Below are 22503 nucleotides of genomic sequence, written 5' to 3' on the forward strand. Positions count from 1 at the left end.
TAATAATAATAATAATAATAATAATAATAAAAGTAACATTTATGTCATTAGTGACATGTTATTAATTCCTTTAGAATATACATAGTGTAGTATTTTTGGAATTACTGTAAGCCTTTATTTGGCTTTTTCAGGTAATACAGAAAAGTATAAAGAAGAAAATTATAATCAACCATAACTTTTCTACCCAAGTTTACGTTAGGAAATACATTTCCCCAAACCTAAAATTCTGTATGTATCTATGTGCCTTTTTATATTAATGGTATTTCCATCAAGTACTATAGATACACATTTTAACGTCTGCATAATATTGTTTACTAATGTACCAAAATTTATTTGGCTCATTTCCTCTTGTTGGTTATTTAAGCTGTCTTTAGTTTTTGTTTTATTTATAATTCAGGGAACATCCTTTTAGGTAATCTTTGGGTGTATCTATGATTATGGATTTAGGTTAAATTTCTAGAATTTGAATTGGTTGTCCAAAGAGTAGGTCCACTTTTGAGGCTTCTGATAATTTTTGTATTGCCCTACAGAAGATTTGTACCATTTTACTCTTTTTATCTTGGCATCTCTAGTGGATAAAAATTCATCTCTAATTTTTTAAAGGTTATATTCATTAAACCTTAGAAACATAGGAGAAACTTAGTATCAAAATCTGTTTACAGTTACAGCAAATGTAATATGCATTGTGACAGTGTTTGTTTCCAATGTTTTTATTTGTGGTGTTCAACTTAATACTGAACAGCTATAATAAAGATTAAACAGGCTTTAGAGAGACTTTAGTGCCCTCATCTGGATGAGGAAAGAGAGTTGATGACCAGAGGGTGAAAATTTTTTTATTATGGTGTGAAGTTTTTATTTTAATGAACCTGATGACAAATTGGGCCAGATAAATAATGCTTAAATCCGAAATACACAATAACTAACTACATAAGCATTGATATATTTAAGACTATTTCCTGTTAGGAAATAGGTTTAGTATTTTTCTCAGATAAACTGAGTTCCTTTTTTATGCTTTTATTATTGACAAGTTTAGAACACCAGGACCCACACAGTTATAGCCTGTTATATACTCAGAGAGCCAAAGGTCACCTTCCAAGCACCATATTTGATGGCCTCTTAATTGTGTTTCCCCTTAGCCTCTCAGTAGCAGTCAAAACTGTTGTCTACACCATTCCTCCTTAAAATTCTCTTTTCTTCTGGCTTTTGTAATTCAGTCCTCTTTGATCCCTCTGACCATCCTCTGTCTCATTTATTCCCTAGAATTACATCTTCAACTCTTTTTTTTCTTTTGCTGTGTTTTTTCTTTGGAAAATGTTATCCATACCCATAGCTTCTACCATCACTACCAGCTGATGATTCCTAAATCCAAGTTTTTAATTTTAGAACTCAATTTCCTTCTAAACTCACACATCTCTTGGTCTTTCTCTTTTGACCAGACATAGGAAAGAGTAGGGTCCTTCCACTGGTCCTTCTTTTCACAAATTTATATTCTAGATAGTCATCTTTTGAAAAACAGGCCTAACTGTTTCACCAATCTGATACAGAAATCTTCTCAGTATTCCCAGGAGCTAGAATACGTATCAAGGCATTACTCATCTGGTCTCACAGTCATATTTGCCTCTTGCATGCCTAACTCTGGCATCCTTCATTATCACTATTCCCAAATATTATGTACGCTTTAATAGTTCTCTGCCTATCCTCATGATGTTCCCTATGTCTGGAATCCCTGCTCAAGCACACACGAGACCTTCTTTATCCAGGGTCCAGCTCAAATATCAATTCCTAAAATCATCCATGAGCTCCCCTACTGTATTAGTCAGGTTTCTCTAGAGGGACAGAACTAATAGGATAGCTATATATAAAAGGGAGTTTATTAAGTTTTAACTCATAAAATCACAAGGTCCCACAACAGGCCATCTACAAGCTGAGGAGAAAGGAGAGGCAGTCCGAGTCCCACAACTGAAGAACTTAGAGTTCGATGTTCGAGAGTTCGATGTTCGAGGGCAGGAAGCATACAGCACAGGAGAAGATGTAGGCTGGGAGACTAGGCCAGTCTAGTGTTTTTACTTTTTGTTTTGTGTTTTTTCTATTTGTGCTGGCAGCTGATTAGATGGTGCCCACCCCGATTAGGGTGGGTCTGCCTTTTCAAGCCCACTGACTCAAAAATGTTAATCTTTGACAACACCCTCATAGATATACCCAGGATCAATACTTTGCATCCTTCAATCCAATCAAGTTGACACTCAGTATTAACCACCACACCTACCTTGTGATTTTAGCTTAATTTCGAACCAATATTTTTTTTATTGTCATACATTAAATTTTTTATTATAGCAGTCTGTATACTTACCTCTCCCCTCTTGTAAAGTATGAATTCTTTGAAGGCAAGGAAAGGATCTTATTTCTTTATAGATTCAGCACCCAGCTTAACATCTTGAACTTTGTACTCAATAAATGTTTGAATTGAGCAATGGTAACTGAATAAGGAAAGTTATATGCCAGAATTTGGTACTTCAGGATGAACTAGGACTGTATGTAGAGGTGGTTGACACCATTGAAAACAAGCTCATCTGAATTTGTAGTGCAATCTAAAGAAAGGGGAAACTGGTGAGCAGAATGCCAGGATTCTAGCATCACTCCTTCCCACTGTGTAGCTGTGGTGACTTAAGCAAGTTAGTCTCTGTGTCAGCTTCCCCATATGTCAGCTGGGGGTTATCTATCTGATACGGGATGATGTATCTAGATCACAGGTGTATCCAGAGGATGAAATAATGAACATGAAACTCAAAATGGATAATGGTAGAAGGCTTTATTTTTCTATGTCATTGCTATTTTTAATCCTAAATGTATTAGCATTGTTGTTGCACTTTCCAATTGTTGTTACTAACAGCTTAGACAAATTGTCTTCTACAAATACATTTAAAAATGGTTATTATCTTTTATTTTTTTTCCTTCAATTCCCTCATTTCACAGATTTAAAAACTGGGGTGCAGAGTGGTTTGCTCAAAATTTTATTACTGTGACAATTCCCTGAATCTAGAACCTGGGATTCTGACTTGTAATCAAGTGACTGTTTAAGTCTACCCCATTACAGAAAGGTGTGAAAGAGAGAATAGAAAGAGAGAGAGGATAGACAGTCGTTACTGCTAATATTAATATAATAGAATTTCGGGCCCTTCCTTGAGTGGGAGGTGAATGGAGAAAGGAAGTATTTCTAAAATAAAAAGAGTGCAGTGGCCAAAAGAAAGCTTCCTCTTTGTCCTCTGAAGGTTCCATGAAAATAACTTTAAAAAGGCAGATTAATACGAGAAAAGACATACAGAATTTTATTTTAATGTGCATAGCATGGGCGAATTGCAGGAGAATGATTACCCCCCATCTTGTTTTTTTTCTTGTTGTTGTTGTTGTTGTTTTTGTTTTTGAGACAGAGTCTCACCTGTTACCCAGGCTGAAGTGCTGTGGAACAATCTCAGCTCACTGCAACCTCCATCTTCTGGGTTCAAGTGATTCTCCTGCCTCAGCCTCCGGAGTAGCTGGGATTACAGGCATGCCCCACCGTGCCCAGCTAATATTTGTATTTTTAATAGAGACGGGGTTTTGCCATGTTGGCGAGGCTGGTCTCGAACTCCTGACCTCAGGCGATCTGCCTGCCTCGGCCTCCCAAAGTGCTGGGATTACAGGCATGAGCCATCGCTCCCAGCTGTCTATCTTTTAATTAATAATAAAAATGATAAAAGGATTAGATTTCTAATTTCGTATTAAATTCTTTCAGTTATTTTAAACTCAAAAGAAACGAGATTGGTGTTTGGATTTGTTTTAGCGTATTTTTGGTTATTTTATGATTTTAACCATAATATTGGAAAAAGCAAAATTTTATCTATTTTTATTTATTAAGTAATGATAGATGTTAAAATATTTTTTCAGCTTACAGTTTTCTTCAAAATTTTTATGTTAGAGGAAAAATATAACAATTGTGATGTGTGTATTGGTTAGTCTGGTCCAAACTTTAGCATAATAAATTATTAGAAGTGTTACATCTTGTAAAACAGGGGACTCCCTTAAATTAATTTATTCTCAAATTCTCTAAATAGTTTTATTTTGAAAATAACTCAGATGAGGTGGGATTGAATGAGAAGATTGAGATTCATAGTTATTAATATAGTAAAATCTCTACTTAAGTGAAAATGTATTTGAATTACATTTTACAAACTAAAATTGACTGAGCGATTTGAATGTTTTCTATTGTATTCATTATCATCCCCCATGAATTTTTTGTTGTTGTTATTCCTTTTCTTTGACAGCCAGAAATCACTGTGGAAAATCTTCCCAGTTATTTCAGACTTCAGAAACCATTATTGATTTTGTTCAGTGATGGCAGCATAAATCCTCAGTATAAAAAAGCAATATTGACACTGGTAAAGCAGAAATACTTGGATTCACTTACCCCTTGCTGGTTAAATCTGTAAGTATGTTTTTATTTTTTAATACGTAAGAGGTAAAGAAAGTTTAATAATTATTACATTTTCGTTAGGAAACGAAACTCTCTAACTCTTTGGAGTTAATTTTATGGAACCAAATATGTTATCATGATATTTTAGTAACTAAACTCCCCCAAACAGGGTCCAAAGATTACCTTATTTTAGATTGAATTTTATTCTACAGTAAATTTTTAAAAGCAATAAATTCTTCTGATTTTTAAAAGGAATTGATGCCCATTGAGAAAATTTGGCAAATACAGAATGTAAACATTGTGATTTTTGACCTTTTCCTTCAGTTCCTTTTTCTGTACTTCTATATTTTTAAAGTTTAGACAGATTTCAGTGCATTCATCAGCAATATTTCCTAGTATGTTTTCTAGATGTATGGATTGTGTTACATTTAATGTCTGAACAAAATTCACAAATAATATACTGTTTCTTGTTCAGATTCATCAGATGAAAGACATATTTTATTCTTTAGACTCATTTGAAAAATAACAGAAATGGGGCAGTGTACATTTTTGCTGTGAAGAGTTTCACAGTGCATTCTACTGCTTGAGGCAACATTTTCCCAGGCAATTATCATTATGGGTATCTCAGAGTAAAATATTATGTTATAAAATGTGGAATGTGTTACATTAGGAAAACTAAGTATCTTTAACTTAGAGTTTCCTTGTATGAACATAATTATTTCTACTTCTTTAATTTGAAATTAATGTCTTCTTTTTTTCCTGAGAAAAGGCACAATTTTATGGAAAAGAAGTATTTATAAAAATAAGTATCTTGTTATCTTCTAGTTATGTAATCATTTGATTTTTGAGCTGATATATGATCGGATACTTGGCCAAATGTTGGAAGGAAACTATTGGTTGTGTCAAGCCTAAATTGACAAGCCTTTAGGCTATGCCTGCTTTTCATTAAAATTGTCATTGGCTGCCGCTTTTCTCCTAAGTCAAACAAAGTGCCCCATGTTAAAAAGAAACTTTTAAAGAATCCAATTACTAATAACATAGTCATAGACCTCTTGGTTTTTAGTACATCTTTTCATAAAGTGAACTTACTGGCATGATACTACTTAAAAGTTTAATGTTCTACAAATTACTATTTTCATTATTTTATTGTAGAAAGAAACATTAATATGTTCAATTGTTCCTTTTTGCAGAAAGAATACTCCAGTGGGGAGACGAATCTTGCGGGCATATTTTGATCCTCTGCCTCCCCTTCCTGTTCTTGTTTTGGTGAATCTGCATTCAGGTGGCCAAGTATTTGCATTTCCTTCAGACCAGGCTATAATTGAAGAAAACCTTGTATTGTGGCTGAAGAAATTAGAAGCAGGACTAGAAAATCATATCAGTAAGTTTTCTGTTTTGTTTAATACATGTAGTTCTGTATTTTGTTCCATAAATGTTAAACTCTAAATATAGCAAAAGAATGGTAGGATGAGTTACTAAAATGCTGGTAGCATCATCCATGTGGACAGTCTCTGACTGGGAGGCCAAAGGCGCAAGACTTCAGTCAGTGATCGGCTCCCCTATGAAGGCCTATTTCTTGGATTTTAATTCATTGAGTCCATGTTGTTTGTATAGATCACCAGTGTATTCAAACATGATTTTCGTAATTTATGCCATTAAAAAAATTGTTACAGTGGGAGCTTTGGCCTACCAAAGCATAAGTCTTTCATCTATTTTTATAAAATTTAAAATTGTAAATTTCAGAGGACATTTCTTGTGTAGCTTTTTCCATGTGCATACCAGCTTGTTTTCTTTTTATAACTGTAAGCAAATATGTGGTTTTATAGAAAATGAGAATATTTTACAAATAGTACATTATTGTTATGTAAAATTCTGGTTCTAAGTACAGGCATACCTCAGAGATATTGTGGGTTCAGTTTGAGACCACCACAATAAAGCAAATATTGAAATAAAGTAAATCATACAAGTTTTTTGGTTTCTAAGTATATTATAAAAGTTATGTTTACACTATAGTCTATTAAATGTGTAATAGCATGATGTCCAAAAAATGTTTTTACCTTAATTTTAAAATATTGCTAGAAAATGCCAACAGTTATCTGAGCTTTCAGGGAATTGTAACCTTTTGGCTGTTGGAGGGTCTTGTCTCTGTGTTAATGGCTGCTAACTGACAGGTGGTAGTTGCTGTAGTGCTGAAGTTTGGGCTGTGGCAATTTCTTACAATAAGACAACAATGAAGTCTGCAGCATTGATTGAGCTTTCTTTTCACAAAAGATCTCTCTGTAGTATATGATGCTGTTTGATAGCATTTTATTCACAGTAGAACTTCTTTCAAAATTGGAGTCAATCCTTTGAAACCCTGCTGCTACTTTATCAACTAAGTTTATGGAATATTCTAAATCCATTGCTGTCATTTCAACAATGTTCATAGCATTTTCAGTAGTTTCCAACTCAAGAAACCACTTTCCTTGCTTATTCATGAGAAGCATCCATTCAAGATTCATCGTAATATTGCAGCAATTTAGTTTCACCTTCAGGCACCACTTCTAATTTTAGTTCTCTTGCTGTTTATACCCTATCTGCAGCTACTTTCTCCACTGAAATCTCGAGCCCCACAAAGTGTACAAGGCTTCCTTTTCCTCTGCATTCTTGTCAGCATTTGTTATTTCCTTTGTTTGAGATAAAAGTCATTTTAACTGGGGTGAGGTGATACCTCATTGTAGGTTTGATTTGCTTTTCTCTGATGATCAGAGAAATACTTGTTTTCATAGACCTATTTTCCATTTGAATGTCTTCTTTTCAGAAGTGTCTATTCAGATCTTTTGCCAATTTTTAAATCAGATTATTAGTTCCCCCCCCTCCATAGAGTAGTTTGAGCTCCTTATATTCTCTGGCTATTAATCCCTTGTCAGACAGGTAGTTTGCTAATACTTTCTTCCATTCTGTGGGTTATCTCTTCACATTGCTGATTGTTTATTGTTTCCTTTGCTGTGAACGAAGCTTTTTTTTAACTTGATGTGATCCCATTTGTCCATTTTTGCTTTGGTTGCTTGTGCTTGTAGGGTATTAAGAAATCTTTGCTGGCTAACACGGTGAAATCCCATCTCTATTAAAAATACAAAAAAATTAGCCAGGTGTGGTGGCAGGCACCTGTAGTCCCAGCTACTCGGGAGGCTGAGGCAGGAGAAAGGCGTGACCCTGGGAGGCGGAGCTTGCAGTGAGTGGAGATCATGCCACTGCACTCCAGCCTGGGTGACAGAGGGAGACTCCATCTCAAAAAAAAAAAAAAAAAAAAAAATCTTTGCCCAGTCCAGTATCCTGGAGAGTTTCTGTAATGTTTTTGTCTAATAATTTATTTTAGTAATTTAAGTTCTTACATTTAAGTCTTTAATATCTTTTAAGAGTGAGATAAGGGTCCAGTTTGTTTGTTTTGTATCTTGCAACTTTACTAAATTTGTTGATTAGTTCTAACAGGTCTTTTTGTGGAGTCTTTAGGTGTTTTCTATACATAAGATGATGCTATCTGCAAACAGAAACAATTTAACTCCCTTTCTGATTTGGACAGAGCCAGAATTTTGAACCACAAGAAAATAGATCTTGGCCCAGAATCTATGATCCTGGCTTGTAACATACCATAATATCTACTTTTCTGAAAACATAGAAAAATTTATATTTGTAGTCTGGATGTGTATATATTAATTTATATTCAAATCTTAACCATTTATACATAGTTGTGGCAATAGGCCGGTAGCTATAGTTTAAATAAGTAAACATGTAGTAACCTAGATTATTATAGTATGTTGAACAAATAGTATGAAATTTGATGTAACGAAAAGTCTCCTAGATACTATATAAGGATTTTATTAGACACTAGATGATCTATCCTAAAATGATATTTTGACACTGTTCCATGACAGAGTCCTGAAATAAGGTTTGTATGTGTGTGTATATATGTAAATATGTATGTATGTGTCTTTGTATGTATATACATATACATTCTGGTATACAAATTCTCAGTATTATGTCAACCATCAGGTATAGTATGAATCTACCATTATAGTTTATATATTTGTATGTAGTTCATCAGATATTTATTTTAGGGTCAATCATTACACCAAACCCATCCTTCCTAAGTGATCTGCTTCATTTCTGTCAAGTTAAACAGTTTTAACAAACATATTATGCTTAAATAAAATATGGATTATATTAAAATCATAGTATTGAAATATAATTCATATACCATAAAATTCACCCTTTTAGAGTGTACGATTCAGTACTTTTTCATGCATTCTCAAGACCACGCAACTACTACCACTGTTGAATTCCAGAACATTTTCATCACCCCAAAAAGAAACCCCATACCCATTAGCAGTCACTCTCAATTTTCTCCTCTGTGCACCCTTTGGCACCCACTCATCTATTTTATGGTTCTATGGATTTGCCTAATCTAGACATTTCATATAAATGGTATCATATAATATGTGGCTTCTTATGGTCTGGCTTCTTTCACTTATAAGGTTTTCAAGGATCAACCACGTTATAGCATGAACCAGTAGTTCATTCCTTTTTATGGATGAATATTCCACTACATGGATATGTTTCATTTTGTTTATTCCTTAGTTAATGGACAATTGGGTTGCCTTTACTTATGACGATTATGAATAATGCTGCTGTGAGCATACATGTATATGGTTTTGTGCCTGTCTTTATGCTAGTACTGCACTGTCTTGATTATTGTAGCTTTGTAGTAGGTTTTAAAATTGGGAAATTTGATTACTCCAACTTTGTTTTTCATTTTCTTTTATTTGTGTTTTGTTATTTTTTTTTTTGAGGCAGGGTCTCACTCTGTCCCCAAGGCTGGAGTGCAGGGGTGCAATCATTACTCACTACAGCCCTGAACTCCTGGGCTCAAGGGATTCTCCTACCTCGGCCTTCCAAGTAGCTAGCACTACATGCATGCACCACCAAGCCTGGCTTTGTTTTTTTTGTTTTTGTCTTTGTTTCTGTTTTTGTAGAGATAGGGTCTCACTGTGTTGTCCAGGCTGGTCTGGAACTGCTGGCCTCAAGCAACCCTCCTTCCTCAACCCCCCAAAGTGTTGGGATTACAGGCATGAGCCACTGCACCTGGCCCTGTTCTTCATTTTCAAGACGATTTTGGCTATTCTGGGTTCCTTTAGATGGCATTTTTGTCTTAATTTTCTGAGGTAATTTATTGGTTTTAATATTTTCCTAGGAAATGGGACAGAATTAATTAAATTCAATTCAATATTTTGTTTAAGTGGATCTGGAAGGAGACCTTTGTGTAGTTATCACTTATCTTTGACTGCTTCATTCTCACCACATGGTATAGGGATCTTTTCAGCTGTAGCTGTTAAACTCCTCAGAAAGTCTGTGTTCACTTCACTGTCTGCATTGCTATTTTATAGAATCAAATGAGTATTGTAATTTTGCAGGTGCAGTGACAGAGTTACCATGGACTCTAAGTCATGATTATGTGTAGCTAGTGCTAGAATGCTTCTCAAACAGAATTACTTAAAAAAAACAAAACAAAACAAAAAAAACGGACATGTTCAAAACATAGAAACCTGAGCTCCTGACCTAGCTTCCTTGATTACTATGTGGCTCTAGACAAGTCATTCTTGGTTTCCTCCTGTACAACTATAGAATGAGTTTAATAGTTTCCACTCTGAATACATCACATAGTTATTTAAAAGATGTATGCGGAGGCACTTTGTAAAGTGTAAACTCTAATGTATTATCATCACCTATGTAAAGATCTTTTCCTGCAAGGAACATACCTGAGGGCTTTGATTCCTCAGCTCAAACCATTACCCAGAGGAAAGAATCAGTGTAATACTTCTGAGTTTTCTGAGAGACTGGCACGTCTTTGATTGCAATTTTGTTAATGTCTTTGCCAGCTCATTCTTTGTGGGTTTCCATCATTTCTGTGCATCACTGCTCCTATTCTTAAATTAATCCTGTAGCCTCTGCAGCAGGAAGAAGAAAACTAAACAGTCTCTGTGTATTGGATTCTGCCTTCTGTGTTAGCAGGGTCTGCTGTCAGCATCTCTGGTAGATAGATCTTTGCCATCAGTGGTGTTCTGAGATGGGGTTGGGGTGGGATGGGTTGTAGGGACATTCTGGAAATAGTCTAAATCAGTAACATGGTGCCACTGGTTTCCACCTCACCTTACTTGTTCCATATCTTAATTTCTGTGAAACTGTGGCCACTGGCAATTCTTTTTTTTGTTTTGTTTTTTTGTTTTTTAATTTTTATTTATTTTTCTTTTTTATTCAAGCTCTAGGGTACATGTGCACAATGTGCAGGTTTGTTACATATGTATACTTGTGCCATGTTGGTGTGCTGCACCCATCAACTCGTCATTTACATCAGGTATAACTCCCAATGCCATCCCTCCCGCCTCCCCCCTTCCCATAATAGGCCCCAGTGTGTGATGTTCCCCTTCCAGAGTCCAAGTAATCTGATTGTTCAGTTCCCACCTATGAGTGAGAACATGCGGTGTTTGGTTTTCTGTTCTTGTGATAGTTTGCTGAGAATGATGGTTTCCAGCTGCATCCATGTCCCTACAAAGGACACGAACTCATCCTTTTTTATGGCTGCATAGTATTCCATGGTGTATATGTGCCACATTTTCTTAATCCAGTCTGTCACTGATGGACATTTGGGTTGATTCCAAGTCTTTGCTATTGTGAATAGTGCCGCAATAAACATACGTGTGCATGTGTCTTTATAGCAGCATGATTCATAATCCTTTGGGTATATCCCCAGTAATGGGATGGCTGGGTCATATGGTACTTCTAGTTCTAGATCCTTGAGGAATCGCCATACTGTTTTCCACAATGGTTGAACCAGTTTACAATCCCACCAACAGTGTAAAAGTATTCCTATTTCTCCACATCCTCTCCAGCACCTGTTGTTTCCTGACTTTTTAATGATTGCCATTCTAACAGGTGTGAGATGGTATCTCATTGTGGTTTTGGTTTGCATTTCTCTGATGGCCAGTGATGATGAGCATTTTTTCATGTGTCGGCTGTATGCATGTCTTCTTTTGAGAAATGTCTGTTCATATCCTTTGCCCACTTTTTGATGGGGTTGTTTGTTTTTTTCTCGTAAATTTGAGTTCTTTGTAGGTTCTGGATATTAGCCCTTTGTCAGATGAGTAGATTGCAAAAATTTTCTCCCATTCTGTAGGTTGCCTGTTCACTCTGATGGTAGTTTCTTTTGCTGTGCAGAAGCTCTTTAGTTTAATGAGATCCCATTTGTCAATTTTGGCTTTTGTTGCCGTTGCTTTTGGTGTTTTAGACATGAAGTCCTTGCCCATACCTATGTCCTGAATAGTATTCCCTAGGTTTTCTTGTAGGGTTTTTATGGTTTTAGGTCTAACATTTAAGTCTCTAATCCATCTTGAATTAATTTTCGTATAAGGAGTAAGGAAAGGATCCAGTTTCAGCTTTCTACTTATGGCTAGCCAATTTTCCCAGCACCATTTATTAAATAGGGAATCCTTTCCCCATTTCTTGTTTTTGTCAGGTTTGTCAAAGATCAGATGGCTGTAGATGTGTGGTATTATTTCTGAGGACTCTGTTCTGTTCCATTGGTCTGTATCTCTGTTTTGGTACCAGTACCATGCTGTTTTGGTTACTGTAGCCTTGTAGTATAGTTTGAAGTCAGGTAGCGTGATGCCTCCAGCTTTGTTCTTTTGACTTAGGATTGTCTTGGCAATGCGGGCTCTTTTTTGGTTCCATATGAACTTTAAAGCAGTATCTTCCAATTCTATGAAGAAACTCATTGGTAGCTAAATGGGAATGGCATTGAATCTATAAATTACCTTGGGCAGTATGGCCATTTTCACGATATTGATTCTTCCTATCCATGAGCATGGTATGTTCTTCATTTGTTTGTGTCCTCTTTTATCTCACTGAGCAGTGGTTTGTAGTTCTCCTTGAAGAGGTCCTTCACATCCCTTGTAAGTTGGATTCCTAGGTATTTTATTCTCTTTGAAGCTATTGTGAATGGAAGTTCATTCATGATTTGGCTCTCTGTTTGTCTGTTACTGGTGTATAAGAATGCTTGTGATTTTTGCACATTAATTTTGTATCCTGAGACTTTGCTGAAGCTGCTTATAGGCTTAAGGAGATTTTGGGCTGAGATGATGGGGTTTTCTAAATATACAATCATGTCATCTGCAAAGAGGGACAATTTGACTTCTTTTCCTAACTGAATACCCTTTATTTCTTTCTCTTGCCTCATTGCCCTAGCCAGAACTTCCAACACTGTGTTGAATAGGAGTGGTGAGAGAGGGCATCCCTGTCTTGTGCCAGTTTTCAAACGGAATGCTTCCAGTTTTTGCCCATTCAGTATGATATTGGCTGTGGGTTTGTCATAAATAGCTCTTATTATTTTGAGATGCGTTCCATCAATACCGAATTTATTGAGAGTTTTTAGCATGAAGGGCTGTTGAATTTTGTCAAAGGCCTTTTCTGCATCTATTGAGATAATCATGTGGTTCTTGTCTTTGGTTCGGTTTATATGCTGGATTATGTTTATAGATTTGTGAATGTTGAACCAACCTTGCATCCCAGGGATGAAGCCCACTTGATCATGGTGGATAAGCTTTTTGATGTGCTGCTGGATTCAGTTTGCCAGTATTTTATTGAGGATTTTTGCATCCATGTTCATCAGGGATGTTGGTCTAAAATTCTCTTTTTTTGTTGTGTCTCTGCCAGGTTTTGGTATCAGGATGATGTTGGCCTCATAAAATGAGTTAGGGAGGATTCCCTCTTTTTCTATTGATTGGAATAGTTTCAGAAGGAATGGTATCAGCTCCTCCTTGTACCTTCAGTGGAATTCGGCTGTGAATCCGTCTGGTCCTGGACTTTTTTTGATTGGTAGGCTATTAATTATTGCCTCAGTTTCAGAGCCTGCTATTCAGAGTCTATTTAGGGATTCAACTTCTTCCTGGTTTAGTCTTGAGAGGGTGTAAGTGTCCAGGAAATTATCCATTTCTTCTAGGTTTTCTAGTTTATTTGCGTAGAGGTGTTTACAGTGTTCTCTGATTGTAGTTTGTATTTCTGTGGGGTCGGTGATGATATCCCTTTTATAATTTTTTATTGCGTCTATTTGATTCTTCTCTCTTTTCTTCTTTATTAATCTTGCTAGCAGTCTATCAATTTTGTTGATCTTTTCAAAAAACCAGCTCCTGGATTCATTGATTTTTTGGAGAGTTTTTTGTGTCTCTATCTCCTTCAGTTCTGCTCTGATCTTAGTTATTTCTTGCCTTCTGCTAGCTTTTGAATGTGTTTGCTCTTGCTTCTCTAGTTCTTTTAATCGTGATGTTAGGGTGTCAATTTTAGATCTTTCCTGCTTTCTCTTGTGGCCATTTAGTGCTATAAATTTCCCTCTACACACTGCTTTAAATGTGTCCCAGAGATTCTGGTATGTTGTGTCTTTGTTCTCATTGGTTTCAAAGAACATCTTTATTTCTGCCTTCATTTCGTTGTGTACCCAGTAGTCATTCAGCAGCAGGTTGTTCAGTTTCCATGTAGGTGAGTGGTTTTGATTGATTTTCTTAGTCCTGAGTTCTAGTTTGATTGCACTGTGGTCTGAGAGACAGTTTGTTATAATTTCTGTTCTTTTACATTTGCTGAGGAGTGCTTTACTTCCAACTATGTGGTCAATTTTGGAATAAGTGTGATGTGGTGCTGAGAAGAATGTATATTCTGTTGATTTGGGGTGGATAGTTCTGTAGATGTCTATTAGGTCCTCTTGATGCAGAGTTGAGTTCAATTCCTGGATATCCTTGTTAACTTTCTGTCTCGTTGATCTGTCTAATGTTGACAATGGGGTGTTGAAGTCTCCCATTATTATTGTATGGGAGTCTAAGTGTCTTTGTAAGTCTCTAAGGACTTGCTTTATGAATCTGGGTGCTCCTGTATTGGGCGCATATATATTTAGGATAGTCAGTTCTTCCTGTTGAATTGATCCCTTTACCATTATGCAATGGCCTTGTTTGTCTCTTTTGATCTTTGATGGTTTAAAGTCTGTTTTATCAGTGACTAGGATTTCAACCCCTGCTTTTTTTTTTGTTTTCCATTTGCTTGGTAGATCTTCCTCCATCCCTTTATTTTGAGCCTATGGGTGTCTCTGCATGTGAGATGGGTCTCCTGAATACAGCAAACTGATGGGTCTTGACTCTTTATCTAATTTGCCAGTCTGTGACTTTTAATTGGACCATTTAGTCCATTTACATTTAAGGTTAATATTGTTATGTGTGAACTTGATCCTGTCATTGTGATATTAGCTGGTTATTCTGCTCGTTAGTTGATGCAGTTTCTTCCTAGCATCGATGGTCTTTACATTTTGGCATGTTTTATCAATGACTGGTACCAGTTGTTCCTTTCCATGTTTAGTGCTTCCTTCAGGATCTCTTGTAGGGCAGGCCTGGTGGTGACAAAATCTCTAAGCATTTGCTTGTCTGTGAAGGATTTTATTTCTCCTTCACTGATGAAACTTAGTTTGGCTGGATATGAAATTCTGGGTTGAAAATTCTTTTCTTTAATAATATTGAATATTGGCCCCCACTCTCTTCTGGCTTGTAGGGTTTCTGCCGAGAGATCTGCTGTTAGTCTGATGGGCTTCCCTTTGTGGGTAACCTGACCTTTCTCTCTGGCTGCCCTTAACATTTTTTCCTTCATTTCAACTTTGGCGAATCTGACAATTGTGTGTCTTGCAATTGCTCTTCTCGAGGAGTATCTTTGTGGCATTCTTTATATTTCCTGAATTTGAATGTTGGCCTGCCTTACTAGGTTGGGGAAGTTCTCCTGGATGATATCCTGAAGAGTGTTTTCCAACTGGGTTCCATTTTCCCCCTCACTTTCAGGCACATCAATCAGATGTAGATTTGGTCTTTTCACATAATCCCATACTTGTTGGAGGCTTTGTTCATTTCTTTTTCCTTTTTTTCCTCTAGATTTCTCTTCTTGCTTCATTTTATTCATTTGATCTTCAATCATTGATACTCTTTCTTCCAGTTGATCGAGTCGGTTACTGAAGCTTGTGCATTTGTCACGTATTTCTTGTGTCATGGTTTTTATCTCTGTCAGTTCGTTTATGGCCTTCTCTGCATTGATTATTCTAGTTATCCATTCTTCCATTCTTTTTTCAAGATTTTTAGTTTCTTTGCGCTGGGTACGTAGTTCCTCCTTTAGCTCTGAGAAGTTTGATCAACTGAAGCCTTTCTGAACTCGTCAAAGTCATTCTCCGTCCAGCTTCAATCCGTTGCTGGTGATGAGCTGTGTTCCTTTGGAGGGGGAGATGCACTCTGATTTTTTTAATTTCCAGCTTTTCTGCCCTGCTTTTTCCCCATCTTTGTGGTTTTATCTGCCTTTGGTCTTTGATGCTGGTGACGTACTGATGGGGTTTTGGTGTGGGTGTCCTTTCTGTTTGTTAGTTTTCATTCTAACAGTCAGGACCCTCATCTGTAGGTCTGTCGGAGATTGCTTGAGGTCCACTCCAGACCCTGTTTGCCTGGGTATCAGCAGCAGAGGCTGCAGAGGATAGAATATTGCTGAACAGCGAGTGCTGCTCTCTGATTCTTGCTCTGGAAATTTCGTCTCAGGGTTGTACCCCGCTGTGTGAGGTGCGAGGTGTCGGTCTGCACCTAGTGGGGGATGTCTCCCAGTTAGGCTACTCAGGGGTCAGGAACCCACTTGAGCAGGCAGTCTGTCTGTTCTCAGATCTCAACCTTCGTGCTGGGAGATCCATTGCTCTCTTCAAAGCTGTCAGACAGCTGTCAGACTGCACCCAGAGGTGGAGTCTACAGAGACAGGCAGGCCTCCTTGAGCTGAGGTGGGCTCCACCCAGTTCGAGCTTCCCAGAGGCTTTGTTTACCTACTTAAGCCTCAGCAATGGCGGGCGCCCCTCCCCCAGCCTCGCTGCCGCCTTGCAGTTAGATCTCAGACTGCTCTGCCAGCAATGACAGAGGCTCTGTGGGCGTGGGACCCTCCAGGCCAGGTGTGGGATATAATCACCTGGTATGCCATTTGCTAAGACCCTTGGTAAAGCGCCGTAGTAGGGTGGGAGTTACCCAATTTTCCATGTGTTGTGTGTCTCAGTTTCCCTTGACCAGGAAAAGGGATTCCCTTCCCCCTTGCGCTTCCCAGGTGAGGCGATGCCTCGCTCTGCTTCAGCCCTCGCTGGTCAGGCTGCACCAGCTGACCAGCACCAATTGTCCTGCTCTCCCCAGTGAGATGAACCCGGTACCTCAGTTGAAAATGCAGAAATCACCCGTCTTCTGTGTTGCTCGCGCTGGGAGCTGGAGGCTTGAGCTGTTCCTATTCAGCCATCTTGCTTTTTCTGGCAATTCTTATTTGAGATTTACACTTAACTTTGGCCCAGTTCCCTGATCTTTGTATGCTTTGGTCTTCTCATCTATAAAATTGTAAAGATTAAATGAATAATGCATGTGTATAGTAAAGGCTCAATAAATGTTAATTAGTATTATTTATCGTCAATACTGATTTCATGAATAATGTATTTGTTACCCTATGTTGTTACTGTTTTATTTGCAGTTGAAAACCTTAAGATCTTTGTAGAGTACCTTCAGCAAGTAATTAGCAGAATTGGGATGTTTCAGGCATTTTATCATAGTCTCAGACCATTAGGCTGCAGTGTTGACCTTAAAAATAAATATTGTTAAATATAATATTTGCTACATGCTACACTTTAAACTGGACTCTTTGTTGCTGTTGAGACAGTGTCACACTCTCTCATCCAGGTTTGAGTGCAATGGTGTAAACACGGCTCATTGCAGCCTCAACCATCTGGGCTCAAGTGAATCTTCCACCTCAACCTCTCGAGTAGCCGGAACTACAGGCGCATGCCACCATGCCCAGATAATTTTTTTTATTTTTTTATTTTTTGTAGAGAAGGGTTCCCACTATGTTGCCCAGGCTAGTCTTGAAGTCCTGGGGTCAAGGTATCCTCCCATCTTCGCTTCCCAAAGTGGTGGGATTACACATGTGAGCCACCATGCCCAGCCTAAACTGGACTCTTACAGATACTTTAATATACATTTATCTGCATATTGCAAACTACTACTTCTCACCTGTTCATTGTATTCATTATATTCAAGAAAATATATCATCTGTTTGTCACTTTTGAACCTGCTAACCTGGCAACACCAAGATTTCATATAGTTGAGTATGAGTGAAGAAATTATATATCAATAAGCAAAGTACAGCTGTACTGCATGTATAATATACAGATTTTTGTTTGAGCTTTAGGAAATTGCGATTTATATGATTTTTCTAAGTTCTTAAAGATACTCAATTTATGAGAGATGCTCAAGTTTGTATCTTATGAGCATTTATTTTTTAGCGTGTAATAGTGCATAGATTTTTCATTGGAATTTATATTTAAAAGGTTTACTTTGTACATTTCCTTATATAGTTTATTTTTTAAAATAGTATCCTAAATGGGACAACTAAATTTTGAAACTGTTTTGTAAACTGTCTAGTAAATGGAAGACAGTTAGCTAATTTATCTCATGTATATGTTATCAGCTTTAATCAGTTTTCCTCTTTTACTAACCAATATTTTAAAATAATGTTAAGATTCATTGTCATGAAGCTTATCTAAGAAAAATTATTTAATCACTATGTATAGAGTACAGTTGATTCCACAGCAATTTTTAATTATTTTTTGTCTATAATTATTTTTATAAAATGAACTTGTTTTCATAAAGTGTGTGGAAAAGATGTTAATCTAAAGCTTCAACAACAGAAAATGCTTTAAAATGTAAGGAAACACTTGTATAAATAACTATATAATAAATAATTACGTATATTCCAGATTTTTTTTCTTGAATGATTTATAAGAAATAGTTACATTTCTTTGGCAGTAAAGAGGGAAGCAAGCAACTCTTTCATTTAACGTTTTACATATAACGTTTTACATATGTGTTTGTGATCTTGTTACACATATTGCTATTTTTCAGAACTTCAACAGAGGTTAATTGGCATTGAGATTCTGGACCTTTTTCCCCGTATTCATGCTTATCTTTTTGAAAGAAAATAATAGTCTGTAAATGTAATCTAAAAATTAAAATGGCTAGTAATGACAAATGTATCAAGTTTCTTGTTGACGATGACAATTAAAAAATTCCTAACTTTGCTTAGATAAGTAAAACTAATAAAGCTTTCACTTCTACATATGTGTTTTTCAAAATAAAACATTTTCTAGTATGTTGATGTGACAATTTTATAGCTGTTAATCTTTAACCTTTGATTGTTTCTTCCTTCCAGCAATTTTACCTGCTCAGGAATGGAAACCTCCTCTTCCAGCTTACGATTTTCTAAGTATGATGGATGCTGCAACATCTCAACATAGCACTAGGAAAATTCCCAAGTGTATGAAAGAAACAGATGTACAGGAGAATGATAAGGAACAACATGAAGATAAATCGGCAGTCAGAAAAGAACCGATTGAAACTCTGAGAATAAAGCATTGGAATAGAAGTAATTGGTTTAAAGAAGCAGAAAAATCATTTAGGCATGATAAAGAGTTATGATGCTCAAAGGTGAACTAATTTTATAGGGCTGTGGTTTCCAAAATTTTTTTGGCATACTAGACTTATTTCCTTAAAGAATAATACTAAATCATTTCAAGTTTGTAGACTAGTGCCGTCCAATAGAATTATAATACAAGTCACATGTTTTATTTAAAATTTTCTAGTAACTAAGCAAAGTAAAAGTGAGCAGGGCAAAATAATTTTGATATTATTTTTCACCCAGTAGTATGCCCAAAATAGCTAAATTAATATAAAAATTATTAATGAGGTATTTTACATCCTTTTTTATACCAAGTCTTCAAAATACAGTACATATTTTATACTTACTGCATTTCTTCCGAGTAGCCATATTTCAGGTGTTCATTAGCCATATGTGGCCTGTTAGACAAAAACTAGCATCACTAACTTAGTTCTAGCCGTGATTTATACTTGGATTAAAATTAAAATATAACTCTGATCACAGTTAACTCCGCAGTGCATTCATGCAGCTGGCAGTTATATTTGTTTTGTTGTAGTCATGATATTGAAATCAGTGTTTGTCAACCCGGGGGCAGTTTGGCTCCTCAGGGGATATTTAGCAATGTTGGGAGACATTTGTGATGTCATGACTAGGGCAGTTATTGGCATTTAGTGAGTAGAGGCCAGGGATGCTGCTAAATAACCTACATTGGACAGCCGCCCCCCACAACAAAGAATTACCCTTCCCAAAATATTAGTAGTGCCAAGGCTGAGTAACCTTGGGTAAGGTAACCTGTGGCAGACTAGGTTTCCAGAATTTCCTGGTTCTGCTCAAGTATCATGTTTGAAAAAATTTTGGCTATTAAAGATATGTATTAGATGGTCTTATCCTGATTATTACCTGGATACAACTTGATCTTTTCTAATATTTTCAGAAAGTGATGGAATAACCCTAGAAGAGGACTCAGAATGATATTTATATTTTAAGGGAGGCTTAAAACCTGCTCTTATTTCTACAACTTATATGGCTAAATTTCAGATTGAACAGGAATTCAGCATTCTGCCATCTCCTCATGGAAAGAGAGGCTCCCTCATCTGAAGCGTCTCTGAAATCTACCCTTGCAAGCTTCAGACAAACCATTTTGTCTCCCTGAGCCACAGGGCCTCATCTGTGAGGGAGGGAAAGATTAGCCAAAGAGTAAATTTTCATTCCAAATCACTTAGCTGTTAGACTGATCTGTTTGTAGCAGTTGTTTGTCTCATTTTTGCTCTGTGCATTTTTTGAGACATTTGAGAATTTCTATTTGGTGCTCTACTGTATTTTTCATTTTAGTATCTACTTGGTATCTTGTTCTTTAAATTATCTTCATGTATGGTTTGCCTGATACAACTGAGTTTTATAACTGAAATTTAAGGAATCAAACAGCTAAAATTCAGTAAGTGCATGTATTTCCTTATAACATAGACCCTTTGCTACTCTCAGCACCCTCTCCTCAATTTTTTTCCTGTAGCATGTGATGCCTTATTAATTCAACTCATTTTCATTTGCTTTTATTTCTAATATGGGATCTATGAGAGTGAACTGTAAATATGGTTTGTAGTAATAAAACATCATTAGCCTAATTATTAGAAAATGCTAATTAAGTACCAGCACATAGAAGCATGAAATTGCTTAGTCATTGTACCTTTGTCAGCAATTTTGACAGTCATTAATGTTTGTAATAATTTTAAATAAAGTATCTGGGTTTCAGACTACCTTCACAAGCCTTCTTGAGTCTCTACTGTGCCCTCTCTTGGACTACTCTCCCTCTATCAGTTGGGTTTCTTTGGTTACAAGCAACAGAAATTCAACTTTGGCTCACTTAAGCAAAATGAGAATATTGGATAATTCACAGAGAAGAAAAATTAAACTAGGCTTTCAAAGGATAGGAACTAAGTCTGTTCTATGTAATAGGAACTAACAAGTCAGTGAAGAATCAGTTTCAACAGAGATACTATCTTTTATGACTCAGGGAGTCCTGGGAAAGTTGGGTTGGGGACCACTAGTCACTTTAATTGATGGTCCTAACAGTACTTTCAAATGCAGAAGGGGTAAATCTCACAAAAGAAATCCAAATTCTGTTTACCAGAAAAAGAGAATGAATGCAGAGGAGGAAAAACAATGAAGAAATAGAAAACCCATGAATCCTCAAGACACTGCTTGCTGTTCTACCATCCTCTGTATCCTTTTCAGATCTTTCTGCTACCTCTTACCCATTTTTGAGAGCTCCAAAAGCCCTCTCTTTACTCTGAGTGGTTACAGCTTTTCTGTATGTTCTCCTGGTCCTCTAGTAGGGTTGGTTGCCAGTGCATATATACATTTTGTATAACATTTCATCTCTCATGAGTCATATTATTTCACCCTCTCCTGCCTCACCTGTGCTAGAATGTAAATATCCTGGTCCATTGTTTCCAGCCCTTGTGATGAAATATTTCATGAGCTGTTTTTCAAAATTCCTAGAGTTCCTCACTTATGCCTATGCTTCTTTAAAAACTAAATATGTGTAAGGTGAACAACAAGAGTTTGCAAATCAGTGTCTATTTCAGTAATAAAAAGTAATCAAATAGATACACTTTGGGATTTTCACTTCCACCTAAGATGTAGAAAGCTGCAAGAGAATGTTACTCCTATCCTAACAACAAAAAGTGATAAATTTTCTTATATCCATCAGAGAAAGTAGCCAAAGGAACTGGTTTTCAAAGAGTGACAAGCCCCCTTCAGAGAGAAACAGGATATATGAACTGTTTTGCCTTCATCAGAGAATAGGAGGCTGCCATTAAAGCAAGTGAGAATAAATTATAAAGAATTTAGAAGAGTCTGTGTGCTTACACTCCTTGCAAGTTAGTTTGCCTCGGATTCCTGAATCGGAAACAAATGACTTTATTACACCAGTAGCATTAGTCAGTGTCAGCATCCCCACAGTGTTGTTATCAGAAGAGGCCCAGGTGATACCTGCACACACAGTGGATTGCATAACAGAAGGAACCCTGAGTTTAGGGAACCAAATATGTTATAATGGATATTTAGCATGCTTGCCCTTTGCTCTGGAGGAATAGGTCTTTATTATACTGGACAGTAATCAAACTTCTTCTTCTAGAGGGAGATACTGTCTGGAGAGATGGTATCTCTGTTGGTCTTTCCAGGCTGTTCTTTATATAAATATCCTTGAAAAGGTAGTCCAGAAAAAAGGCAGGCAGTACCTTTCCATGCAATCATGCAGAAATGTGAGAGACCCGTGGAGAATTGTCTACTGACAGAAATCATTAAATGTTAAGGAATTCTTTAAAGGCCAACTGTGTAATCGATATCAGTTTAAAATAGGTCCCCTGACATGACAGAGGTTCACAATCACTTTCCACAAGCCTCCACTGCATGCTGATGAGAAAGACTGGGGCAAGAGACTGGTGAGAAGAGACCCCTCAGTGACACAGGCATGCATGAAATGCTGGGCTGACAGGCGTGAAACA

At 36.7% G+C, this 22503-nt stretch overlaps 1 protein-coding gene across 1 annotated transcript in view; it reads left to right on the forward strand.

The window, feature by feature from the left end:
- TXNDC16 (thioredoxin domain containing 16) overlaps positions 1-20753 on the forward strand; it is a 118598-nt gene extending 97845 nt beyond the window's left edge. The window contains exons 18-20 of the mRNA XM_031668973.1: positions 4302-4462; positions 5641-5831; positions 18773-20753. Of these exons, the coding sequence (XP_031524833.1) occupies positions 4302-4462; positions 5641-5831; positions 18773-19038 (618 nt within the window). The 3' untranslated portion in view covers positions 19039-20753. The remainder of the gene's footprint in view (positions 1-4301; positions 4463-5640; positions 5832-18772) is intronic.
- Positions 20754-22503: the final 1750 nt, after the last annotated feature.

Source organism: Papio anubis, chromosome 7, assembly GCF_008728515.1.
Source record: "Papio anubis isolate 15944 chromosome 7, Panubis1.0, whole genome shotgun sequence".
In the NCBI taxonomy this organism is placed as follows: domain Eukaryota; kingdom Metazoa; phylum Chordata; class Mammalia; order Primates; family Cercopithecidae; genus Papio; species Papio anubis.